Source organism: Stegostoma tigrinum, chromosome 13 (assembly GCF_030684315.1).
Source record: "Stegostoma tigrinum isolate sSteTig4 chromosome 13, sSteTig4.hap1, whole genome shotgun sequence".
Classification (NCBI taxonomy): Eukaryota; Metazoa; Chordata; class Chondrichthyes; order Orectolobiformes; family Stegostomatidae; genus Stegostoma; species Stegostoma tigrinum.
In genome coordinates, this window is record NC_081366.1 from 15,354,218 (window position 1) to 15,373,246 (window position 19,029).

The following is a 19,029-nucleotide window of genomic DNA, read 5'->3' on the forward strand; positions in this document are numbered from 1 at the left end:
GTCACACCCAATGTGAGCAGATAGAGTGTGAAGGATCAACCCTAACTGATCACCATCTTGTATGTTTGCTTCAACTGTTCCCATGCTTTTGGATGCTTCTTCCTGTTGTCTAATGTTAACACCTGAATCAAGAATTTAACCATCTTATTTTCTTTTAAACATGGGTCATTACAGTAAGTCTTCCCACCTCAGGTGCCAACATGTTCCACTGCCCTTTTGCTCTGCTTTGATATAAACAGTGCATTTTCCTCAGTTTTGATGGAAGGATACACACAAAGCTGTTCTTACACCAGGTGCTGAATGCTTTGCAGTATTTTGCGCTTTTAGCTTCAGGTTTGCGTTTTTGAAAGTATGCCAACTTTTCGCCACCTATGGAGTGGGTAATCTCCCTAGAAGTGTTAATCCAGTTTTAAAGTAAAACTGCCACTTCTCTGAAAATGAGAAGAAGCTACAAACCTGCTTCAATAATATATATTGAAATGTATCAGCTTCAATTCCTCTAGAATTTTACAATTCTTTGAAATTAATTCTACATTAAACACCTATTTTAAATTGAAAAGAGAATATTAGGCATCTAAATTAAATACATATATTGGTGTAACAGAAAAGATATATTGACACAGGGAATATATATCAAAATTTATTGAAATGTTGTTTAAATATATGGAAAATAGTTCAGAGCATAGGAACACAGATTAAAAATAAATCAAACATCAGTTCTTCTGCTTCCATTGTGATTTAAAATGCATTAACTCTGTCAAAATGTATATTACAATTTTTTCACGTAGTTCAAGAGGATATTGTTTCGTTACATGTAATCTGTCAATTAACATAAAGAAAGAACTGTTCGGTGCCAACAATAATATGCAGGTTTAAAACAGATATTGGTTTTAGTCCTTAGGGAATCAGGTTCAAAGGCAGCCAACAGATAAGGAGCGCAGTTGATGCATTACTCATGATTTTTGATGGACATAAATAAAATGAGCCACTGACAGCTTTATGCTATTCCCAAAGGAAAGATGTCCAATCAAAAAATATTCCTAAGCGCTGCCAAAAGATTGCCGAAAAATACAACATCAATTAATTCACAAAAGGTTGGTGAAAACACATTATCAGCAATTCAACTACTCTGCAAACATATTTCAACGCCGCAGAATATAACATTTATATTTGTTATCTTATGATGTTTCAGATCTACAATGCATTCTTCAATTTTATTTTAAATGCACATAACCTCACATGTAAGTCATATTTTAAAGCACATGATACACAATAGGTAGAAGTAAAACAAAACTTAAAACAAATTAATGTGTTAAACAGCCATTTACATTTTTCCCATTAGTTTTGATTTAGCATCCAGATCTTATGTTCTTTGGAATTCGTGATGTGAGGCATACGTGAGAATTAAGTAACCAAATGCTGATTCTCTCCTACCCAAATTTAACTTGACTCTGAATTAGTATCAGATACCTGGGACAGATACACAACTCACCCTGGTAGCTACCGTGGAAATGTTAGATTATTTAAAATCTGGTCCAACAAGCTGTGAGTCCAAAATTGATCTCATATTCAACTCCCCAAGTACATGTGCACATATGCACAAAAGGTGAAAATTAGTTAACACAAGGTCGGAGTATGAAAAATAAATATTTACCCTCTCAGTAATACCAAACACACACACAAACGTAGAACCATTTGCACTAGGAAAAGAGGGAAAAACAAAGATTTCTCTCAACAAAGATTTATTTTGAGAAAAAAAACATTTTTAGTCAATCAGTTTCAGTTCATGAAGGCAAAAAGAATAGGGGTATGAAATTCTTAGACGGCAAAAGCCTGGCATTATGGTAGACAGGTATCACCAACATAAGTAAATATCTCTGCTGTCTTGGTAGACACAGCCTGGTCAGGAAATACTGAAAGCAGATGTTGTCAGGTGTTTTCTCTGAAGTGAGACCAAGAAATCAAGCCCAACGTGTACTTGGAACCATGTGCTTGTCAAGTTAGAAACCTCATTAAAAAGATGTTCCACAGTCCTTTATTAATCCCTTTAAAAATCCAGGATCCATAATCTTTCAAACACAAGTCCACATAAAATATTTAATGTGTTTCCATCATACTGTCCTCAGCGTGTGGACTGGACAGCATCCATGATCAACATCAATTGCACTCATTATGAGCTTGACGGCTTAAATGTCAAATCCTGCCGTTTTCGGTCTGATGTACTTAATACAAAAGCAGCTTCTCCAATGGAAATGGTAAGATAAAATCCAGGAAATACACATCAGGTCAGGCAGCAACTGTGGAGAGACAGAAACAAGAGTTACCACTTCAGGTGCCTTTCAACAGAACCCAGCTGACTTAGTTGTGCAGGACTCTGCATGCTAACGATTTGGAACATATTTGGTTGTTATTAAGGCAAGCCAGAAAATGCATTTAAGAGGAAATTTGTTCCTTTATTTGTTGCAAATCTGTCAACACATTTACAGAGAAATCTGTCTTGGACAACAAACTGTGGAAAACATCTTACTAGGTGTTTCATCAGATCACCATCAGAAATTCTTCAGCACCTAATTTTATACTGCTATCAATTTCTAGAGTTCAGAGGCATTTTCTTCCTGTTAGAGTGAAGGATAAGGCTGGTATGATTAAAGAACAATGGGTGAATAAAGATATTGATGTTCTACTCAAGAATAAAAGAGAATATTTTTGTAGATACAGACAACTTGGTTCAATTGAATCTCTTAATCAATATAAAGGGTGTGGGGCAATTATTGAGAGAGAAATCAGGAAGGCAAAGAGGGGATATGAGATAGCATTGGCAGATAAGGTGAAGGATAATCCAAAGAGATTCTACAAATAGATTAAGAGGAAGAGGTCAAATGGAGAGACGGCTTCTTAAAGATCAAGGAGGTCATCTTTGTGTTGAACCCCAGGAGATAGGAGATACCAAACGAATATTTCGTGCCAGTTTTTACTGGGGTGAAAGAAACTGAGTCTAGAGAAGGCAAAGAAGTAAACTTTGATGTTTTAAAAAGAGTTCACATTGCAGAAGAGGAAATTCGGAAGGTCTTAGAGAATATAAAGGTGGATAAATCTCCATGAACTGATCTAATGTATTCCAGAATGTTGTGGGAAGTAAGGAAGGAAATTACAAGACCCCTTGCAGAAATATTTGCATCATCTATAACTATGGGTGAGGTGCCTGATGACTGGAGGGTGGCTAATGCTGTACTTTTGTTTAAGAAAGGTTGTAAGGAGAAACCGGAGAGTCTGACTTCGGTTGTGGGTAAATTATTGCAGGTGATTACAAATATAGGATTTATGGACATTTAGAGAGGCAAAAATTGATTAGGGATCATCAGCATAGTTTTGTGCGTGGAAAGTCGTGTCTCTCAAACCTAATTGAATTTTCTGAGGAAGTTACCAAAAAGGTTAATGATGGCAGAGCAGTAGACGTTGTTTATTTGGATTTTAATAGAGCCCTTGACAAGGCATGGTAGACTAATTAGTAAAGTTAGGTCACATGGGATTCAGGGCGCAGTTACCAATTGGATACATAATTGGCCTAATGGCAGGAGACAGAGAGTAATTGTGGAGGGTTGCTTTTTTGACAAGAGTCCTGTGACCAATGGTGTTCCACAGGGTTTGGTTTTGGGTCCTCTTTTGTCTGTCATTTATATTAATTATTTAAATGAGAATATAAAAGGTATGGTTAGTAAGTTTGTGGATAACACCAAAATTGGTGGCATTGTGGGCAGTGAAGAAGGTTTTCGAAGATTACAAAGGGATCTTGATCAAGTGGGTCAATGAGCTGAAAAATAGCAGATGGAGCTCAATACAGATAAATGCAAAGTCAGGTAGGGCTGATACAATTAATGGTAGGGCTTGTGTAGTGCTGTAGAACAGAGGGACCTGGGGGTGCAAGTAAATAATACTTTACTGTTTGCATCACATATAGACAGGATGTTTAAAAGGTATTTTGGCACGCTTGCCTTCATTGCTCAGTCCTTTGAGTTCACAAGTTGGGCCATTATGTTGAGGTTGTACAGGACATTGGTGAGACCTCGGCTGGAATACTGTGTCCAGTTCTAGTTACCCAGTTATAGGAAAGATATTATCAAGCTGGGGAAGGTTCAGAACAGATTTACCAGGATGTTGCTGAGTATGGAAGGTTAGAGTTATACGAAAGGCTGGATAGGCTGGGACATTTTTCACTGAAACGTAGAAGGTTGAGAGGTGACCTGATAGAAGTTGATAAAATAATGAGAGGTACAGACAGCGTTGATGGAGTTGACTTTTCCCCCCAAGATGGGGAGTTTCAAGGCTAGGGGACACATTAAGGAGAGTGGAGAGGGTTTTAAAAAAGACATGAGGCATTTATTTTTAAACACAGAGAGTGGTTTGAATATGAAACAAGTGTTCTGAAGAAGCACTGGATGTGGGCACAATTACAATGTTTAAAAGACATTTGGATTGATATATGAATAGGAAAGGTTTGAAGGCATATGGGCCAGGACCAGACAGGTGGGACTAGTTTAATTTGGGATTATGTTCGGCATGGACTGGTTGGATCAAAGAGTCTATTTCCATACTGTATGACTCTAATTACTGAGCACCATTTCAATGACCGAAAGACTCCTATCATTTTGTCCTCTGTGACTGATGCATAGCAAATAGTATGAAATAGAGAAGGGCAGGGAGAGTAGTGCAAGGGAACAACTGAAAGTGACAGAGCTAAGAACCTAAAGCAAGCAAAAGGGCTGTCCTCTGATGAGTACAAACCCTTTGAAGGATCAATATTGGAAACAAAGTTATATCTCACAGCTACAGTCACACTCAGAATATCACCACTAACTATAATCAAGTACAACAGTCTGAACACAAGTAATAATATATGCCTTCAGCACTTTACTGTTTAAAGCTGTGTTATCTGTAGTTCAGTGGCAGCACTTGGAACTGATTCAGAAAATCATGATTTAAAATTCAATTCTACCCACTTGAGCACAGAATCTGTGCTAATCATGTAGCGCAGCACTGACTGTGTTACATTGCTGGAGGTACATCTTTTAGGTGAAGGGTTAAACTGTGTCCCATTTTGCTTCTTCGTTGAGTGTAAAATATGTCATCCTATTTTGAAGAGGGGGCGTTTTCTCCAACACCGTAACTAGTACAATGAACAAAAACCTTATAGCATTACTGTTAGTGGGACCTTGCTATTAATGATGTAAGACTCATAGAAGCCAATTTTACCAGCTAATAATCCATTTTCCAAGGTGACTCATAAGTAAGTCTGCAGTCATTCATATTTTTCTTCAATAGTAAAATAGTCTATTCCCAACTCCAAACATAGTGGAGACACGCTTCAGTGTCCACTGCATGTAATTCTGGAATGTTCCACATGGAGGTGCCGAATGACAAGAGTAAATAGTGGAAGTATAAAAGGCCAAGTCTCTTCATGTACACAAAATGCACAAAGTGCCACAAACCAATAATCTTAATTTGACTTAAATATTTTGTTACCTCCTGCTGTCTAAGCTCCTACAAGTAGGTGAGATCCAAGCTGCTTTCTGTCACATCCTGGTCTGTAAGTACAAGTTGATGCCTTCAGGAAAAGAAAGGAAAAAGGAGAATCAATATTACTCAATATATCAACGTTAGCAACTTCCACTTAATGCATAAAATGCAAAGACAGAATTTGGATTTAATCAATCTGATTATAAATAATTATTTATTGTTTGCAGAAATATTCTTCAAATACAAGAAACACCAACTTGTGGGGTAATAAAACAGAACTGTGGATTCTGAAAATCTGAAGTAAAACTATAAATCATTGGAGCAACCCAGCAAGAACTTGTTCAGAACTGCAGAAACTGGAGTCAGAGGTAACACAGTGTGGAGCTGGAGGAACACAGCAGACAGGCAGCATCAGAGAAGTAGGAATGTTGACGTTTCGGGTCAGGACCCTTCTTCAGATATCTGAAGAAGGCTCCCAACCTGAAACATCAGCATTCCTGCTGTGTTCCTCCAGCTCCACAGTGTTAGCTCAGCAAGAACTCATAATTGGTTTAATCAGTTCCAGGAAGCTGTGCATTTCACTTTACAACACATACAAGTGGTAGAGTGGTCTTTTGGTTTGGAAGACACTTTTTAAAACAAATTGCATTATCTTGGCTTTTAAAGCTGATTCTTTGTCAATGTTCATCACCCAAAGCATTCCATTATACACCTAAAAGGTGACAACAATGTTTAAACAAATTGAAACAAAAATTGAATCTCTGTATGATTTGAAGTTTTCAAATTTCATTTCTTTTCCTTCAATTTCCAAAACTTAATTTTTTTAGGAGCAGGAAGTACCTTCTTTAATATCACTGTTTCAATGTTCTTTTGTAGTGTACTTCAGGATGGCATTTGATAAGTGAATGCAAACACAAAAACAAGAGATCTCATTTTCACGAAAATTATCAACTAAAGAAACTTAATCCAATAAATGGTCAACTGCATAGAACTGTGGTGCCCTCCAATGGTCACTAGAACAACGACAACATGATACTGATTTTTGAATGACAAGGAGGGCAGACAGCAAAGTAAGGTCGAGACTGCAAAGATTGACCATGACATTGATGAATAGCAAGTTCAAAAGACTGAATGACTTAATTGTGTTTCCAGTTGTGATGCATGTGATACTATTGCAAATATGATGAAAAAGTTACCGCTTTACATATAATGATTACAATTAAACAAAGAACTGTAAGTACTGGAGATCTGAAAGAAAGAAGAAATGGAAAGTGCTAGAGAAAAAAAAAACACAAGTCTGGCAACCTGTGGAGAGAAAGGAGAGTTAATGTTTCGAATCCACTGACTCCTCAGATTGACTTGAAATGTTAATTTTGTTTTTTCTCCACAGATGCTGTTAGACATGTTGAATTACTCCAGCAGTTTCTGCTTTTGTTAGTTGTATATGGAGACTGTCTGATATTGCTTACTTTTGCAGCAAGTTTACATGAATTTTGAAAGGCAAATTCAAAATATACAGACAAACGCTGAGACCAACACAGGTACTACCTCAAGTGGTAGACCAGTGGTACTGCAAGAAAAGCAATGCTATGCAGTTTCAGGGTACAGGAATCAGAAAATAAAATGGAGTAAGGAAGTTAACCTAGAATATTTAGATTTACACTCTCCAGCTGAGACCATTGATAAATATCAAACAGTTAATATCCTGCGATTTTACCTTGCTCACTTTAGGAGCCCTAGTGTAATCTATTGTCAACCAAAATCAGCTGGATCAGCAGTAATTCAAAATCATATCTAGGACTTTCTGGCCATGGCTGCTCAGTCGCATGCTGTCTATTTTATCAAGTTAGTTATTGAGCGTACTCCCACATTACATTTTTAGTGAAAAATATTGCTGTCATCCCAAAAGTGGCAGCACAATTTTATCAACCTGGTACTCTTAGGGAATTAGTATTGTATAGACCCTTCTGACCTGAGGTTACATTGGGATTATTGTGGTCACTATTGTCTGTCTGAAAGTTATACTCATCCACTGTTGAGCCAACGCTTCTCAGAGTTTTGTTATGACAAATTCTAGATCTCATCTCCTGCAGAAGATGCACTATCCTTGCACTAAACACCAGCCTTGAATGTGTTGAAAATTCACCTGATTAAAATATATTTGTAACGTACATGATTCTCTTAAGGTAATCTAAGAAGGAAAAGCCTGTCTCTATATAGAGTTTTCACAATGTCAATATGTTTTAAAACATTTGACAAATCAAGCAGAGATAGCAAGAACTGCCAATGCTGGAGTCAGAAATAACACAGTGTGGAGCTGGAGGAACACAGCAGGCCAGGCAGCATCAGAGGAGCAGGAAAGTTGGCGTTTCGGGTCAAGAGCCTTCTTTAGATTTCTGATACTGCCTGACCTGCTGCGTTCCTCCAGTTCCACATGATGCTATCTCTGACAAATCAAGCACTTCTGAAATGTGGTCACTGCTGCAATGTAGGAAATGCGGAAACATAGCAAACTCACATAAACAAACGCTGAGACCAACACAGGTACTATTTCAAGTGGTAGGCCATTGGTACTGCAAGAAAAGCAATATTATGGTTTGGACACTGGGGGAAACTTTTGTTCAAAATACTGTCTTGGGATTAGTACTTACAACTGAGTTGAGATTTTACATGTTTATTACAGATCCTACGTATGGAGTTAAAATAGAAGTGTAGTAATGTTGCTGGCTGTTGTATTAAGGCTTGATCATGGCTGTCTCAGTGGAGCAGTGCTTGTCTTACGCCTCTATCTACTTTGCAACCTGCTGCTTTGGTCTGGCAGTCAGTTTCTATTGGTTTATCTTTGTCTATCCATTCACTCAGGACTTCCTTACAAAAGTCAATAATAAACTTCACATTATACCGAGACACCCCAGCAACATTGCATTCACTCAAAGTTTCATGGCATTATAAACAGTCACAGAATTAGCTTAATCAATGATTGCTTGCTATAGCTGTACAGGGTAGTTGTGAGGCCATACCTTGGCTACTGTGTACTGTTTGATTTCTTTACTTAAAAATCAGATAATTACATTAGATGCAGCTGAAAGAAGGTTCACTTGATTGCCTTGTGGAATGAGGGGTCTTATCACATGAGGAAAGGGTGGACCTGTACTATTGGAGCTTAGAAGAATGAGGTGATCTTATTGAAACATAGATTGTTCATAGGGGATTTAATGGGAGTGGATGCTGAAATGATGTTTCCCGATGTAGGGCCGACTAGAAATAGGGGACACTTAAAAATAAGTGGTCTCCCATTTAAGTGGAATGGATGATGCTTGTATCTTCCAAAGGGTAGTGAGTCTATGGAATTCTGTCCTCACAGAGCAGAAGGTTGGATTATGAACATAGATTCTTGTACACATGTACATAGATTCTTGACCAACAGGGGAGTCAAAGGATTTAGGGGTAGGCAGGAAGTGGGCTGAAGCCACAATCAGACCACCATGATCCAATCAAATGGCAGAACAGGTTCAAGAGGCCAAACAGCCTACTCCTGCAAACACAGTGTTCCAGGATTTTTACCCAGTGACACTGAAGTACTAACAATAGATTTCCAAGTCAGGAGTCGCAGATGGAAACTTGCTGGTAGTGATATTCCCAGGTTTGGAAGGTGCTGTTTAATCAGCCTTGGTAAATTTCTGCAGCTAATGTTGGTGGACGTGGTGCCAAATCAAGTGGGCTGCATTGTTGTGTTCGGTGACAAACTGTTTGAGTGTTATTGGAGATGCATTCATTCAGACAAAATAGGGAACATTCCTTCACAGTCCTGAATTCTACCTTGTGGATGGGTGGACGGGCTCCAGGATCCTGAAGACTGCAGGATTCCTAGCCTCTGTCTTGCTGTTGTAGCCACAGCATTTATATGGCTTATCCAGTTCAGTGTCTGGTCACTGGTAATCCCCCAGCTTGTTGATAAGGGATTTATCCATGGTTTTTATGTTAAGGGGTGATGGTTAGATTCTCTTTTGTTGCACATTGTTTTTCCCTGGCACTTGTAAGGTAGGAAGGTTAAATACTGCTTGTCAACACAAGCATGGATGCTGTCCATGACTTGCTGTATTTGGACAAGAACTACTTCAAATCAGATGACTTATGAATGGTACTGACCGTTGTGCAGTCATCAATGAACATCGCCTCTTCGGGCAGGGGGAGGAGGAGGAGGAGTTGGTCGTGGAGTGGAGGCAGATAAAGATAGTCGGGCTTAGGACACTCCTTTGAGGAAATCCTGTACATCTTGGAGTCGAGAAGCCTATAAGTATTACTCCAACCAGCAGAGTTCTCCCCGATTCCCAATGACTCCAGCTTTGTTGGGGCTCTTTGATGCTACAGTCCAACAAATGCATTCTTGATGTCAAGGGCAGTCACTATAACCTCATCTCTGGAATTCAGCTCCTTTGTCCATGTTTGAACCAATGCTGTAACAAAGTCGGGAATTAACCCATCCTGGCAGAAACCAAACCAGATGACACTGAGGAGGTAATTGTCAGGCAGGTGCTTCTTGACAGCACTGTCGATGACACCTACTGTCACTTTACTGATGATTGACAGTAGACTGATAAGGCAGTAACTGCTGGGTTGGATTTATCCTGCCTTTTTTTTATTATTATGAACAGATGTCAATGTTCTCCTTAATTTTTATTTTATTTTGAAGACCTCCAAGGACCATGTACGGTAGTGATGGAAGCCAATGCATCAGTTAACAAACCTGCCAAAGACTGCACAGCAACACAGCTTGAAAGGAATGTTGTAAGACATAACTGGCCAATTTTCCACACTATCAGCAGATGTCAATTTTTTAGGTGTACTGGAAGAAATTAGCTAAGGATGTGGCAAGTTTGGGAGAAGTCGTCTTCAATACTACTGCTGGAATATTTTTGGGCCCATACACTTTAAAATATTGCTTGTTTCTTGATATGACATTGAGTGAATAAAATTAGTTGAAGACTGGCATCTGAGATATTGGAGATCTCAGAAAGCAGAGACTAATCATCTATTCAGCACATCAGCTGAAGTATATATCAAATGTTTCAATCTTCTCTTTTGCATTGTGGCCCCTCCATCATTGAAGTTGGGGATATTTGTGGAGCTTCCTCGATCAGGTGTTGTTTAATTGTCTACCACTATTCAAAATTGGACTTAGCAGTACGGCAGAGATGAGATCTGATCCATTGATTATGAAGTCACTTAGCTCCATCTGTTACTTGTTGCTTGCCTATTTCGCACACAAATGGTCTTCCGTTATAGCTTCGCAACGCTGATACTTCAATTTTAGTTATGCAGGTACTGTTCCAACATGGCCTCCTGCACTCTTGAACTAGGACTAGACCCTTGGCTTAATGATCATGGTGGCACGGAGGACATAGTAGGTCACAAGGTTGCATACTGTGTCTGAATACAATTCTGCAGATGGCCCATGCATCTCAAGACTGGGCAGTCATGAAGTTGTTCAATTTGTATGAAACCTATCCAATTTATCTTAATGTTAATGCCACGATGGAGGGTATTCTCTCAGAAAGACTAAGAAGTAGTCAAACTTATGATAGCATTACGAACAAATGCATCAGCACCAGGTGAATTGGAGAGGATGAGGTCAAGTTTGTTTCCCATTGTTAACATACTCACCGTCTAAGAGAGATGTAATGTAGCAATTACGTCCTTTAGGACTCCATCAGCTTGGTCAGAAGTGGTGCTCCTGAGCCGCTTGCGGTGATGGATATTGAAATCATGATACAGAGTACTTTCTGTGTCCACAGCAGTCTGAGTGAGTTTTCCAAAAGGTGTTCAAACGAGAGGAGAACCGAATCATCAACTCCGGCTGTGATACTTCACAAGGTCAATGTTGAGGGCACCCAAAGCAATACCCTAGAAACTGTATAGCTACCTCCGCTGGGTCTGTTCCACCAGGGATGTTGACGGTGGTACCCGGATGTTGTAAAGTAGGAATCTGAGAGTTAAACTGCATCAGGCTACAGCTTGAAACTGTTCTTCAATTTTGTGCAGGAAGACCTCTGGAGGATCATTTCTACTTCTAGGCTGATGTCAGATGGTCCATCTGGTTACATTCTTTGAAACTTTTTAAGCAGTTTGATACAATTGACTAACTTGCGACAGCTTAGGAGCCTAAGCGACATCCACATTGCTGTGTATCTGGAGTGCAGGTAAGGATAGCTGATTTTCTTCCCTAATGGACATTAGTGAACTCGACTGATTGCAATAAAAACCAAATGTTCCTGATCATTTGATTTTTAATTCCAGATGTTTTAAGACTCAAATTCTACCGGATGCTGTGGAGCCAGAACTATGAAACATTAATCAATCTCTGGATTACTAGTGCAGCAACAAGACCACCACATCACCACCTCCCACCTCCAATTATTTTCTGAAAGAATGGAGCCACAAGATTCCGCTCCAGGGTTTAAAATAAAATTATTTTAACCATGTAAGAATCAAACACTAGATACTATCTTAAGTGACAATCTTAGCTCAAACATCCAGAAAGACTGAGGTTATCACATGAAGAATACAGGAGTAATTTTGGAGTTTTATATTTTTCCCCCATTAGGAATATTTTAAATGTGGGACATTTTACCAGAAAAAGGCTATGAAGGTCATGTCCAAGATATATTTTGAAGGAAAATGAAATATTGAAAGGGAAATAACATCTGGAACAAGGCAGGGAAATAAAATTAAAATAAATCACCGGTGCAGTTAAAAGAGGCATAATGCCCTCTTTCTTCCTGTAAATTTGATGTTTGTGTAGTACACTCAACTTTTTGAATTGAAAAAATTAAGTACTTACATATTCGATGATTCTGAACTTTGTTACATCTCTTGATGATTTAACAAACAGTGAAAAATATAAACAAACATTCAGTTACAAAAACAGAAAATACTCATCAGATCTGGCAGCTTCTGTGAAAAGAGAGAGGGAAAATAAATTAATACTTCAGTTTGATAACCTTCTGTAAGAACTCAGTTAACTGTTGTATGAACTACAGACTCAGGACAATCAAGAGCTCAAGAAACAATCAATTATCAGAGTTAGGTACTTATCATTCTGCCTAATCCTATAAAAGCAGAAACAGAACCATCATCACTTCGCTACAAAATAAATCTGCACAGGGACAAGATCTTTTCCTCTTGAACCTGAACAGCACAACAGATCCCTAGTTAATAAGCACATCAAAAGATAACGACAGGTCAGAAAAATTATTAAAAATAGCAAGTCTGCTAACTGGCGGGATGGTTTTATGAGTATGGACATGGTAAACTGAAAGACGACCACAAACTGCTGGAAATGCACGGCAGGTATATCTACCTTTTGACAGAGAGAAAAGCAGTTAACCAGTTGACCTCCAGAAGACTCCTTGTTACACGACTCTGATGAAAGGTTAATTTGGAAAAAAAAATTCTATTATTTTTCTTCATAGATGCTAAGAAACTTGCCATGTATTTTTTTGGCCTCAGAATTTCAACTGTTAGTTTTCATAGACTGTTCTTTTGGAGTTAGTTAGAAACGCATAACCAAGGACTTTAACTACAATTTCTTCATGTTAGGTCACTCTGAATATATACAATAGCATTTCTAAATTTAGTACCTCAACATACAGTCATCGAGTTATGCTGCACAGAAAAAGACCCTTCAGTCCACGTGGACTAGATATCCTAAACTGATCTATTCCCATTTGCCAGCATGGGCTCATATATCTCCAGACCTTCCTGTTCACGTACCTGTCCAAAAGCCTTTTAAATGTTGTAATTGTACCCACCTCCATTATCTCCTCTGGCAATTCATTCAATACATGCATGACACGCTGCGTGAAAATGTTGCCCTTTAGGTCCCTTTTAAATCATTCCCCCCTCACCTGAAACCGGTGGTCTTTAGCTTTGGACTCCTCCACCCTGGGAAAAAGGACCTTGGCCATTCACCCTATCCATGCCCCTCAATTTCATCAACCTCTATAAGATCAGCTTCCAATGTTCGAGGGAAGAAAGCCACAGTCGATTAAGCCTCTCCCTACAGCTCAAACCCTCCAACCCTGGCAACATCCCTGTGAATCTTTTCTGAATCCTTTCAAGTTTCACAACTATTCCTACAGCAGGGAGACCAGAACTGAATGTAGTTTTCTAAAAGTAGCCTCACCAATGTCCTGTACAGCCGCAACATGATGGCCCAACTCCCATACCCAACACATTGGCCAATGAAGGCAAGCATGCCAAATGTCTTCTTCGCCACTCTGCTACCTGCAGTCCACTTTCAAGGAACCCACCCACACCCGCAGGTCTCTCTGTGCGGGAACACTTCTCAGGGTCGTACAATTAAATGGATAAATCCTGCCCTGGTCTGCCTTACCAAAATGCAACACCTCACACTTATCTAACTAAACGCCGTCTGACACTCCTCGGTCTGTTGACCCATCTGATCAAGGTCCTGTCGTATTCTGAGATCATCTTCGTCACTGTCACCAAAGCACCAATTTTGGTGTCATCTGTAAACTTACTATGCTTCTGAGATTCACATCCACAGAATATATATAAATGATAAAAAGCAGTGGACATAGCACCGATCCTTGTTGCACAGTACTGGTCACTAGCTTTCAGTCCAAAAACAACCCCCTACCCACCACCCTCTCTCTCGTACAATCAAGCCAATTTTGTATCCAATTGGCTACGGGATATATGAATATGGTGAATTTTATACTTACAGTTTCTGGCAAAGAACCAGCTACTCTCCAGCTGAAACAAAACATAATTAGCAAAGATACAGAATGGTGAAAATGGTTGTAGCTCTTTTATGAAATTTGTTACTTTTTTTTGGAATGGTTATTTTTAAGATGACTAGTTTTTTTTAAAATCTTTTTTGAAAAGTTTTTTTTCCATTTTTAACTCATTCTTTTAAACTTCTTTCATTTTAATTACTCTTTTGAATATTTTCCCCCTCTATGTCCATGTATGTATAATTTGCATCTTTTAATGTCATATTTCAAACCATTCCACTGCGAGACTTTATTTCAAATGTGAACATGCCTCTATTAGAAATTCAGATACAATCAGTAAAACAGAAATAAAGACATAAATTTGAACGTATAAACTGTTACAAATTCAGCAACAATATCACCCAAAGAAGTAACATTTTACTGAAGAGTGCAAGAAACTTGCACTAAATTCACATTTTAGCATAAACAACCTAAAAATACATTGATGTTCTACATGTCCACAATTCTGAACAAATTCTATTATACAAGTATTTACTTACAAAAGAAAAAAGATCATATGATATCTGACTGTTCTTCCCCACAAAAAAGATCTACAATAGCCATTTTAACAGCTTCAAAAAACTGTAATGAGTTTCCTTTCACACTACGCAATTTTTTTGTTGAATCCAGATAGATATTTCCCTTGAAGATCAGATGGCAATGACGTCAGACTACAGCTTCACTCTATCCCTCCTCCCTCCACGCTGGCAAATGCTGTACATAAAATCTGAAGAGACACAATTGCAGCCTTCTATTCACGGGCTCTCCAACTGCAAACTAAATGAATGATGCAGGACTTTAAAGCAAATAAACAATACCTTCTTAATATCAAAGGAGCAAACAGCCCAAAATAAAATATAAACAAAAATAATATGAAAAATGGTTATAGAAATCCTTCAGAATAGTTGACAAAAAATTTAAATAACAAACTCAACTGGGTGCATTACCAGTTAACATGTCAAAGGGTTACAGCCAAAATTGATCCCAGCTGGATTAAGGTGGTTAAACTTGAACTCTCATATTCCAGATTATGTGTCGTATACAAGTTATTAGGAAGGGATTGACGGTTGCTTGAATTATCTAACTTACGATAAAATAAACAGTGTATAAGCAATTATATCTAGTAAGGTAGGTACAGCAATTTATAAAGCACTGTCCCAATGGGCTCAGATGATACTGTACAACATAAAAACATGCATTTACTCCCATCATTTATTTAAACCATTTTCCAATACCAAAAATAAATTCCTGTCTGAAAATACTCTCTGGTACTATTCACTGATGAAAAAAGGAAAAAATGTTCATCAATATCTGGTTACTTTTTTTATGTCAGCTATGCCATATGATTTACAGTATACCAATTACATTTTCAAACTTACAGGAGCAACTACATGTATCCCAAGGACAGTTTTCAAGGTGCTGCAATGTTTTTAAATGAATGTTACTGAGGATTCTCCTATCAGCCCATTACTGTCATTAACTAATATCTACATAAAGTGGTTGCTTTCTTCAGGGATTTATAAAGTTACTTAATATATATCTGATGTGGATTGTGGTAGAACAGCAATGGTAAGTAGGTTATTTTTTTTTCAATCACAAGATGGCACTGTTTCAAGTTCTTCACAACTAAATGCATTCTTATGAAATAGCGATCAAAGCGTTTAAAATATTCCAGTCTTCAGTAGCTCTCTCTTTTATGAAAGAAACTGTATTGATATTAAAAATTCAGGGTTTGCGAGATGCCAAAAAATATTAACCCCGTACACTGGAATCTCCCACAATCCAGAAACATTATGACATTCAGCTGAGTTAAGGTACAAATGGTATAATTAAGATTTTCTTTTGGTAACTGCAAATAGTCCACATTTAATACAGCTATATGTATTCAATATCTGTATTTCACCAGTTTCTTTGTCTTTTACGCTTGCAGTAAGCTCTGTTGGTATTTTGTTTAAAGCTGCATTTCCCTGCAAATTGAAAATGAGGATTTGTATGTAGTTAAATGTGTACCCAATAAATGTATATTTCAGGATAGTAAAATCCTGTTTTACATTGATATTTTGTATTCCTGTTTATTAGTTTATTTGTAATCTCCAGTTTGTTGCCTTCAACAGGCATATTAACAGGGCCCGAGATACTCCGTATAAACTTAGTGACTTGTTTCTAAGCCTATCAAATTCAGTAAAATTAGAAACAGACAACATTTTACAAGGTACTCTACTAGAAGTAAAAATACATGAAAGCATACCTCCATGACGATCTATGAGAATTTAATATTTTACTCTGGATGCAGATATTTGCAGGTCCAATTTTGCAACTAACAGGTTATGGAAGCAAGAAAACAAAGGAATGTATTATGGTACATGTTGACTGGGAGTTAATAGGTGCATCTGCATCGGGATTATTATTGTGGATGAAGTACTCCACATGATAGGTAATGACTTACAAGAGCATACTGAGCTATTTTACTTGTAAAACTCATCATAGCAATTCAACTTTATTGCTTACCCATATACGATAAGGAAGTAACTGTACTTTCTTACTCGTCATAGAACTTGATCTGTGAAGACTGTTCAACCTGTCCTTAGCTGATGTCTAAATATCTACACTTTCTAGACTGAATCACAGGATAGCAATTAGGGATTGGTCATTAAGAGATTCTTTGATAATGAAAATTGCTTCTGTATACGAAACATTTCCATTCGCTGCATCTATATTGTCTGATATAAGCAATATTTATATTCTTTGATCTATTAATTAAATGACGGAAATATAAAGAGCAATCTTGCTCTTTACCAAAATTAACATTTTGCATTGAGGGAAGAGATGAGGTTGAATATATGAATCCACAGAAGTGGGATATCAAACGTGATGTATTCATTAGCATTTTAATACTTTAACTGTCACAGGATGACAGCAGAGTGTACCAAATGTAAAAATAAATCAGTAACAGAGTCAACAGAAATCACAGAAAACTTAAGCAATGAGCATGCATAGAAATCTCAATTTGTAAACAAAAAATGGTTTCAATAAATAGTAAATTAATAAATTTAGTCTAGTACCAAAATTTTGATTAGTTGGGCACTGCAGCTTTAAATGCATTTCACTTTTGTGAACATTTACCATTTATATACCTCATCACCGATTACCATATTCAATCTAATTAGATTTCATATTGGTTAACAGTGGTCTCTTGGTTCTACAGCATTTTCTTTTCATATGCTTACCAAAAAAAAATCACCAAAACTACTGAGGAGAAACATGGAAGTTCCATATAATTTGCATTACTTTGAATCCCCCAAATAATATAGCAACCACTCTATTGCCTTTCCAATCAGATCTTCTTTTAAAATGTAGAACTCAATACTTGCTATAAGCTCACTTTCCTTGCAAGATGCATCCTGGTGACTTAATCTTTTTTTGAAAGGAGGGAAAAAAGACTATCAAAAATTTACTTACAAGCTTAAATGGTCTTACTTTTCATCAAAAAAAGGCAAAGTATTTACACAATTTTAATATACATTCATACAAGAACCTCTGCTACAAGCAGAATGGACATCTGGTTATTCCCTATCTCCCATTTTATTTCCTGAAACATTCTGTGATTTTCCTCCTTTGGGGCATATTTCCTAAAAGCATTGAAAGCAAAATACTAAGCTTTTTGTCATTTTCACAAAAATGTTGCAAACCCATTTTTTTTTCTTTAAATACAATAAAAATGTTTCTGTAAAATTAGTAAATATATTTAAACACAAAAAAATGCACAAAAGTTCATGACGATAGAGTGAATGTTCTAAATCCCATCATCGTCTCCAGGAGCGAGATTCATCATCATCTTCTTCATCATCGTCATCTTCACGAAAGAAAGGATCCACAGGTTCTGATGCCTTGGGAAGGCAAGAAAAAAAATGTTTACTGGCTGAACTTTAAAACTTTGGAACAATGAACCCATATCTGAAGTAAACCGTAGGCGTGATAATAGAAAGTTTTAAAGTCCATTATCTGCCCTTTTTTTCAGATACAAACCAAGAAAACAAAAGCAACTTGGTACAAACATGTATCAGTGATAACGGGAACTGCAGATGCTGGAGAATCCAAGATAATAAAATGTGAGGCTAGATGAACACAGCAGGCCCAACAGCATCTCAGGAGCACAAAAGCTGACGTTTCGGGCCGAGACCCTTCATCAAATGAAGGGTCTCGGCCCAAAACGTCAGCTTTTGTGCTCCTGAGATGCTGCTGGGCCTGCTGTGTTCATCCAGCCTCACATTTTATTATCTTGGTACAAACATGTTCAAGTTTTTTTTTGCATGTACTAGATATTTGACATTATGATGGTCGTGGTGTTGGGTGGTGGTGGTTGGGGGGGGGGGGGGGGGGGGAGGGGGCTCCAGTGGCAGTGCCGAGTAGATATTAGAATTTCTGTGATTTTTAGAACAGAAAGCACAAACAACAATTAGAATCAAATCAGATGGTTACTAAAGAGATATGACAACATGGGAGGAATGAAAGACCAATTTGGAAGAAAAATATCAGCTTAGCTAGGTCACGACAGATGGTTGCTTCCATTCTTTGACTTCAACCTATCTTATAAATGAAATAATTAGAGTCTGAAGAGAACAGATTGATCAGATCTGTTGGAAAGGCAAAGTTTTGCTGGTGCAGAATAATACCAAGGTTCAGAAATTTAGTTGGAAATGCTCAGTATTCCCATAAA

General features: G+C 37.7%; 1 protein-coding gene across 6 annotated transcripts in view; it reads right to left on the reverse strand.

Moving 5' to 3' along the window:
* Window positions 1-659: 659 nt before the first annotated feature.
* The window catches only part of rbm27 (RNA binding motif protein 27), a 142,078-nt gene continuing 123,708 nt past the window's right edge, over window positions 660-19,029 (reverse strand). Inside the window, exons 21-25 of one of the 6 annotated variants that reach the window (XR_009446605.1) lie at window positions 14,813-18,199; window positions 14,262-14,292; window positions 12,875-12,936; window positions 5,521-12,468; window positions 660-2,297 (exon numbers count right to left, since the gene is read on the reverse strand). Coding sequence is in view for 1 of the 6 variants with exons in the window: in XM_048543019.2 (XP_048398976.1) it covers window positions 18,116-18,199 (84 nt within the window). In the remaining 5 variants the exon portion in view is untranslated. Of the gene's footprint in view, window positions 2,298-5,520; window positions 12,937-14,261; window positions 14,293-14,320; window positions 18,200-19,029 lie in introns of those variants that run through there. The other 5 variants (XR_007248757.2, XR_007248758.2, XR_009446606.1 and 2 more) reach the window with 5 other exon arrangements.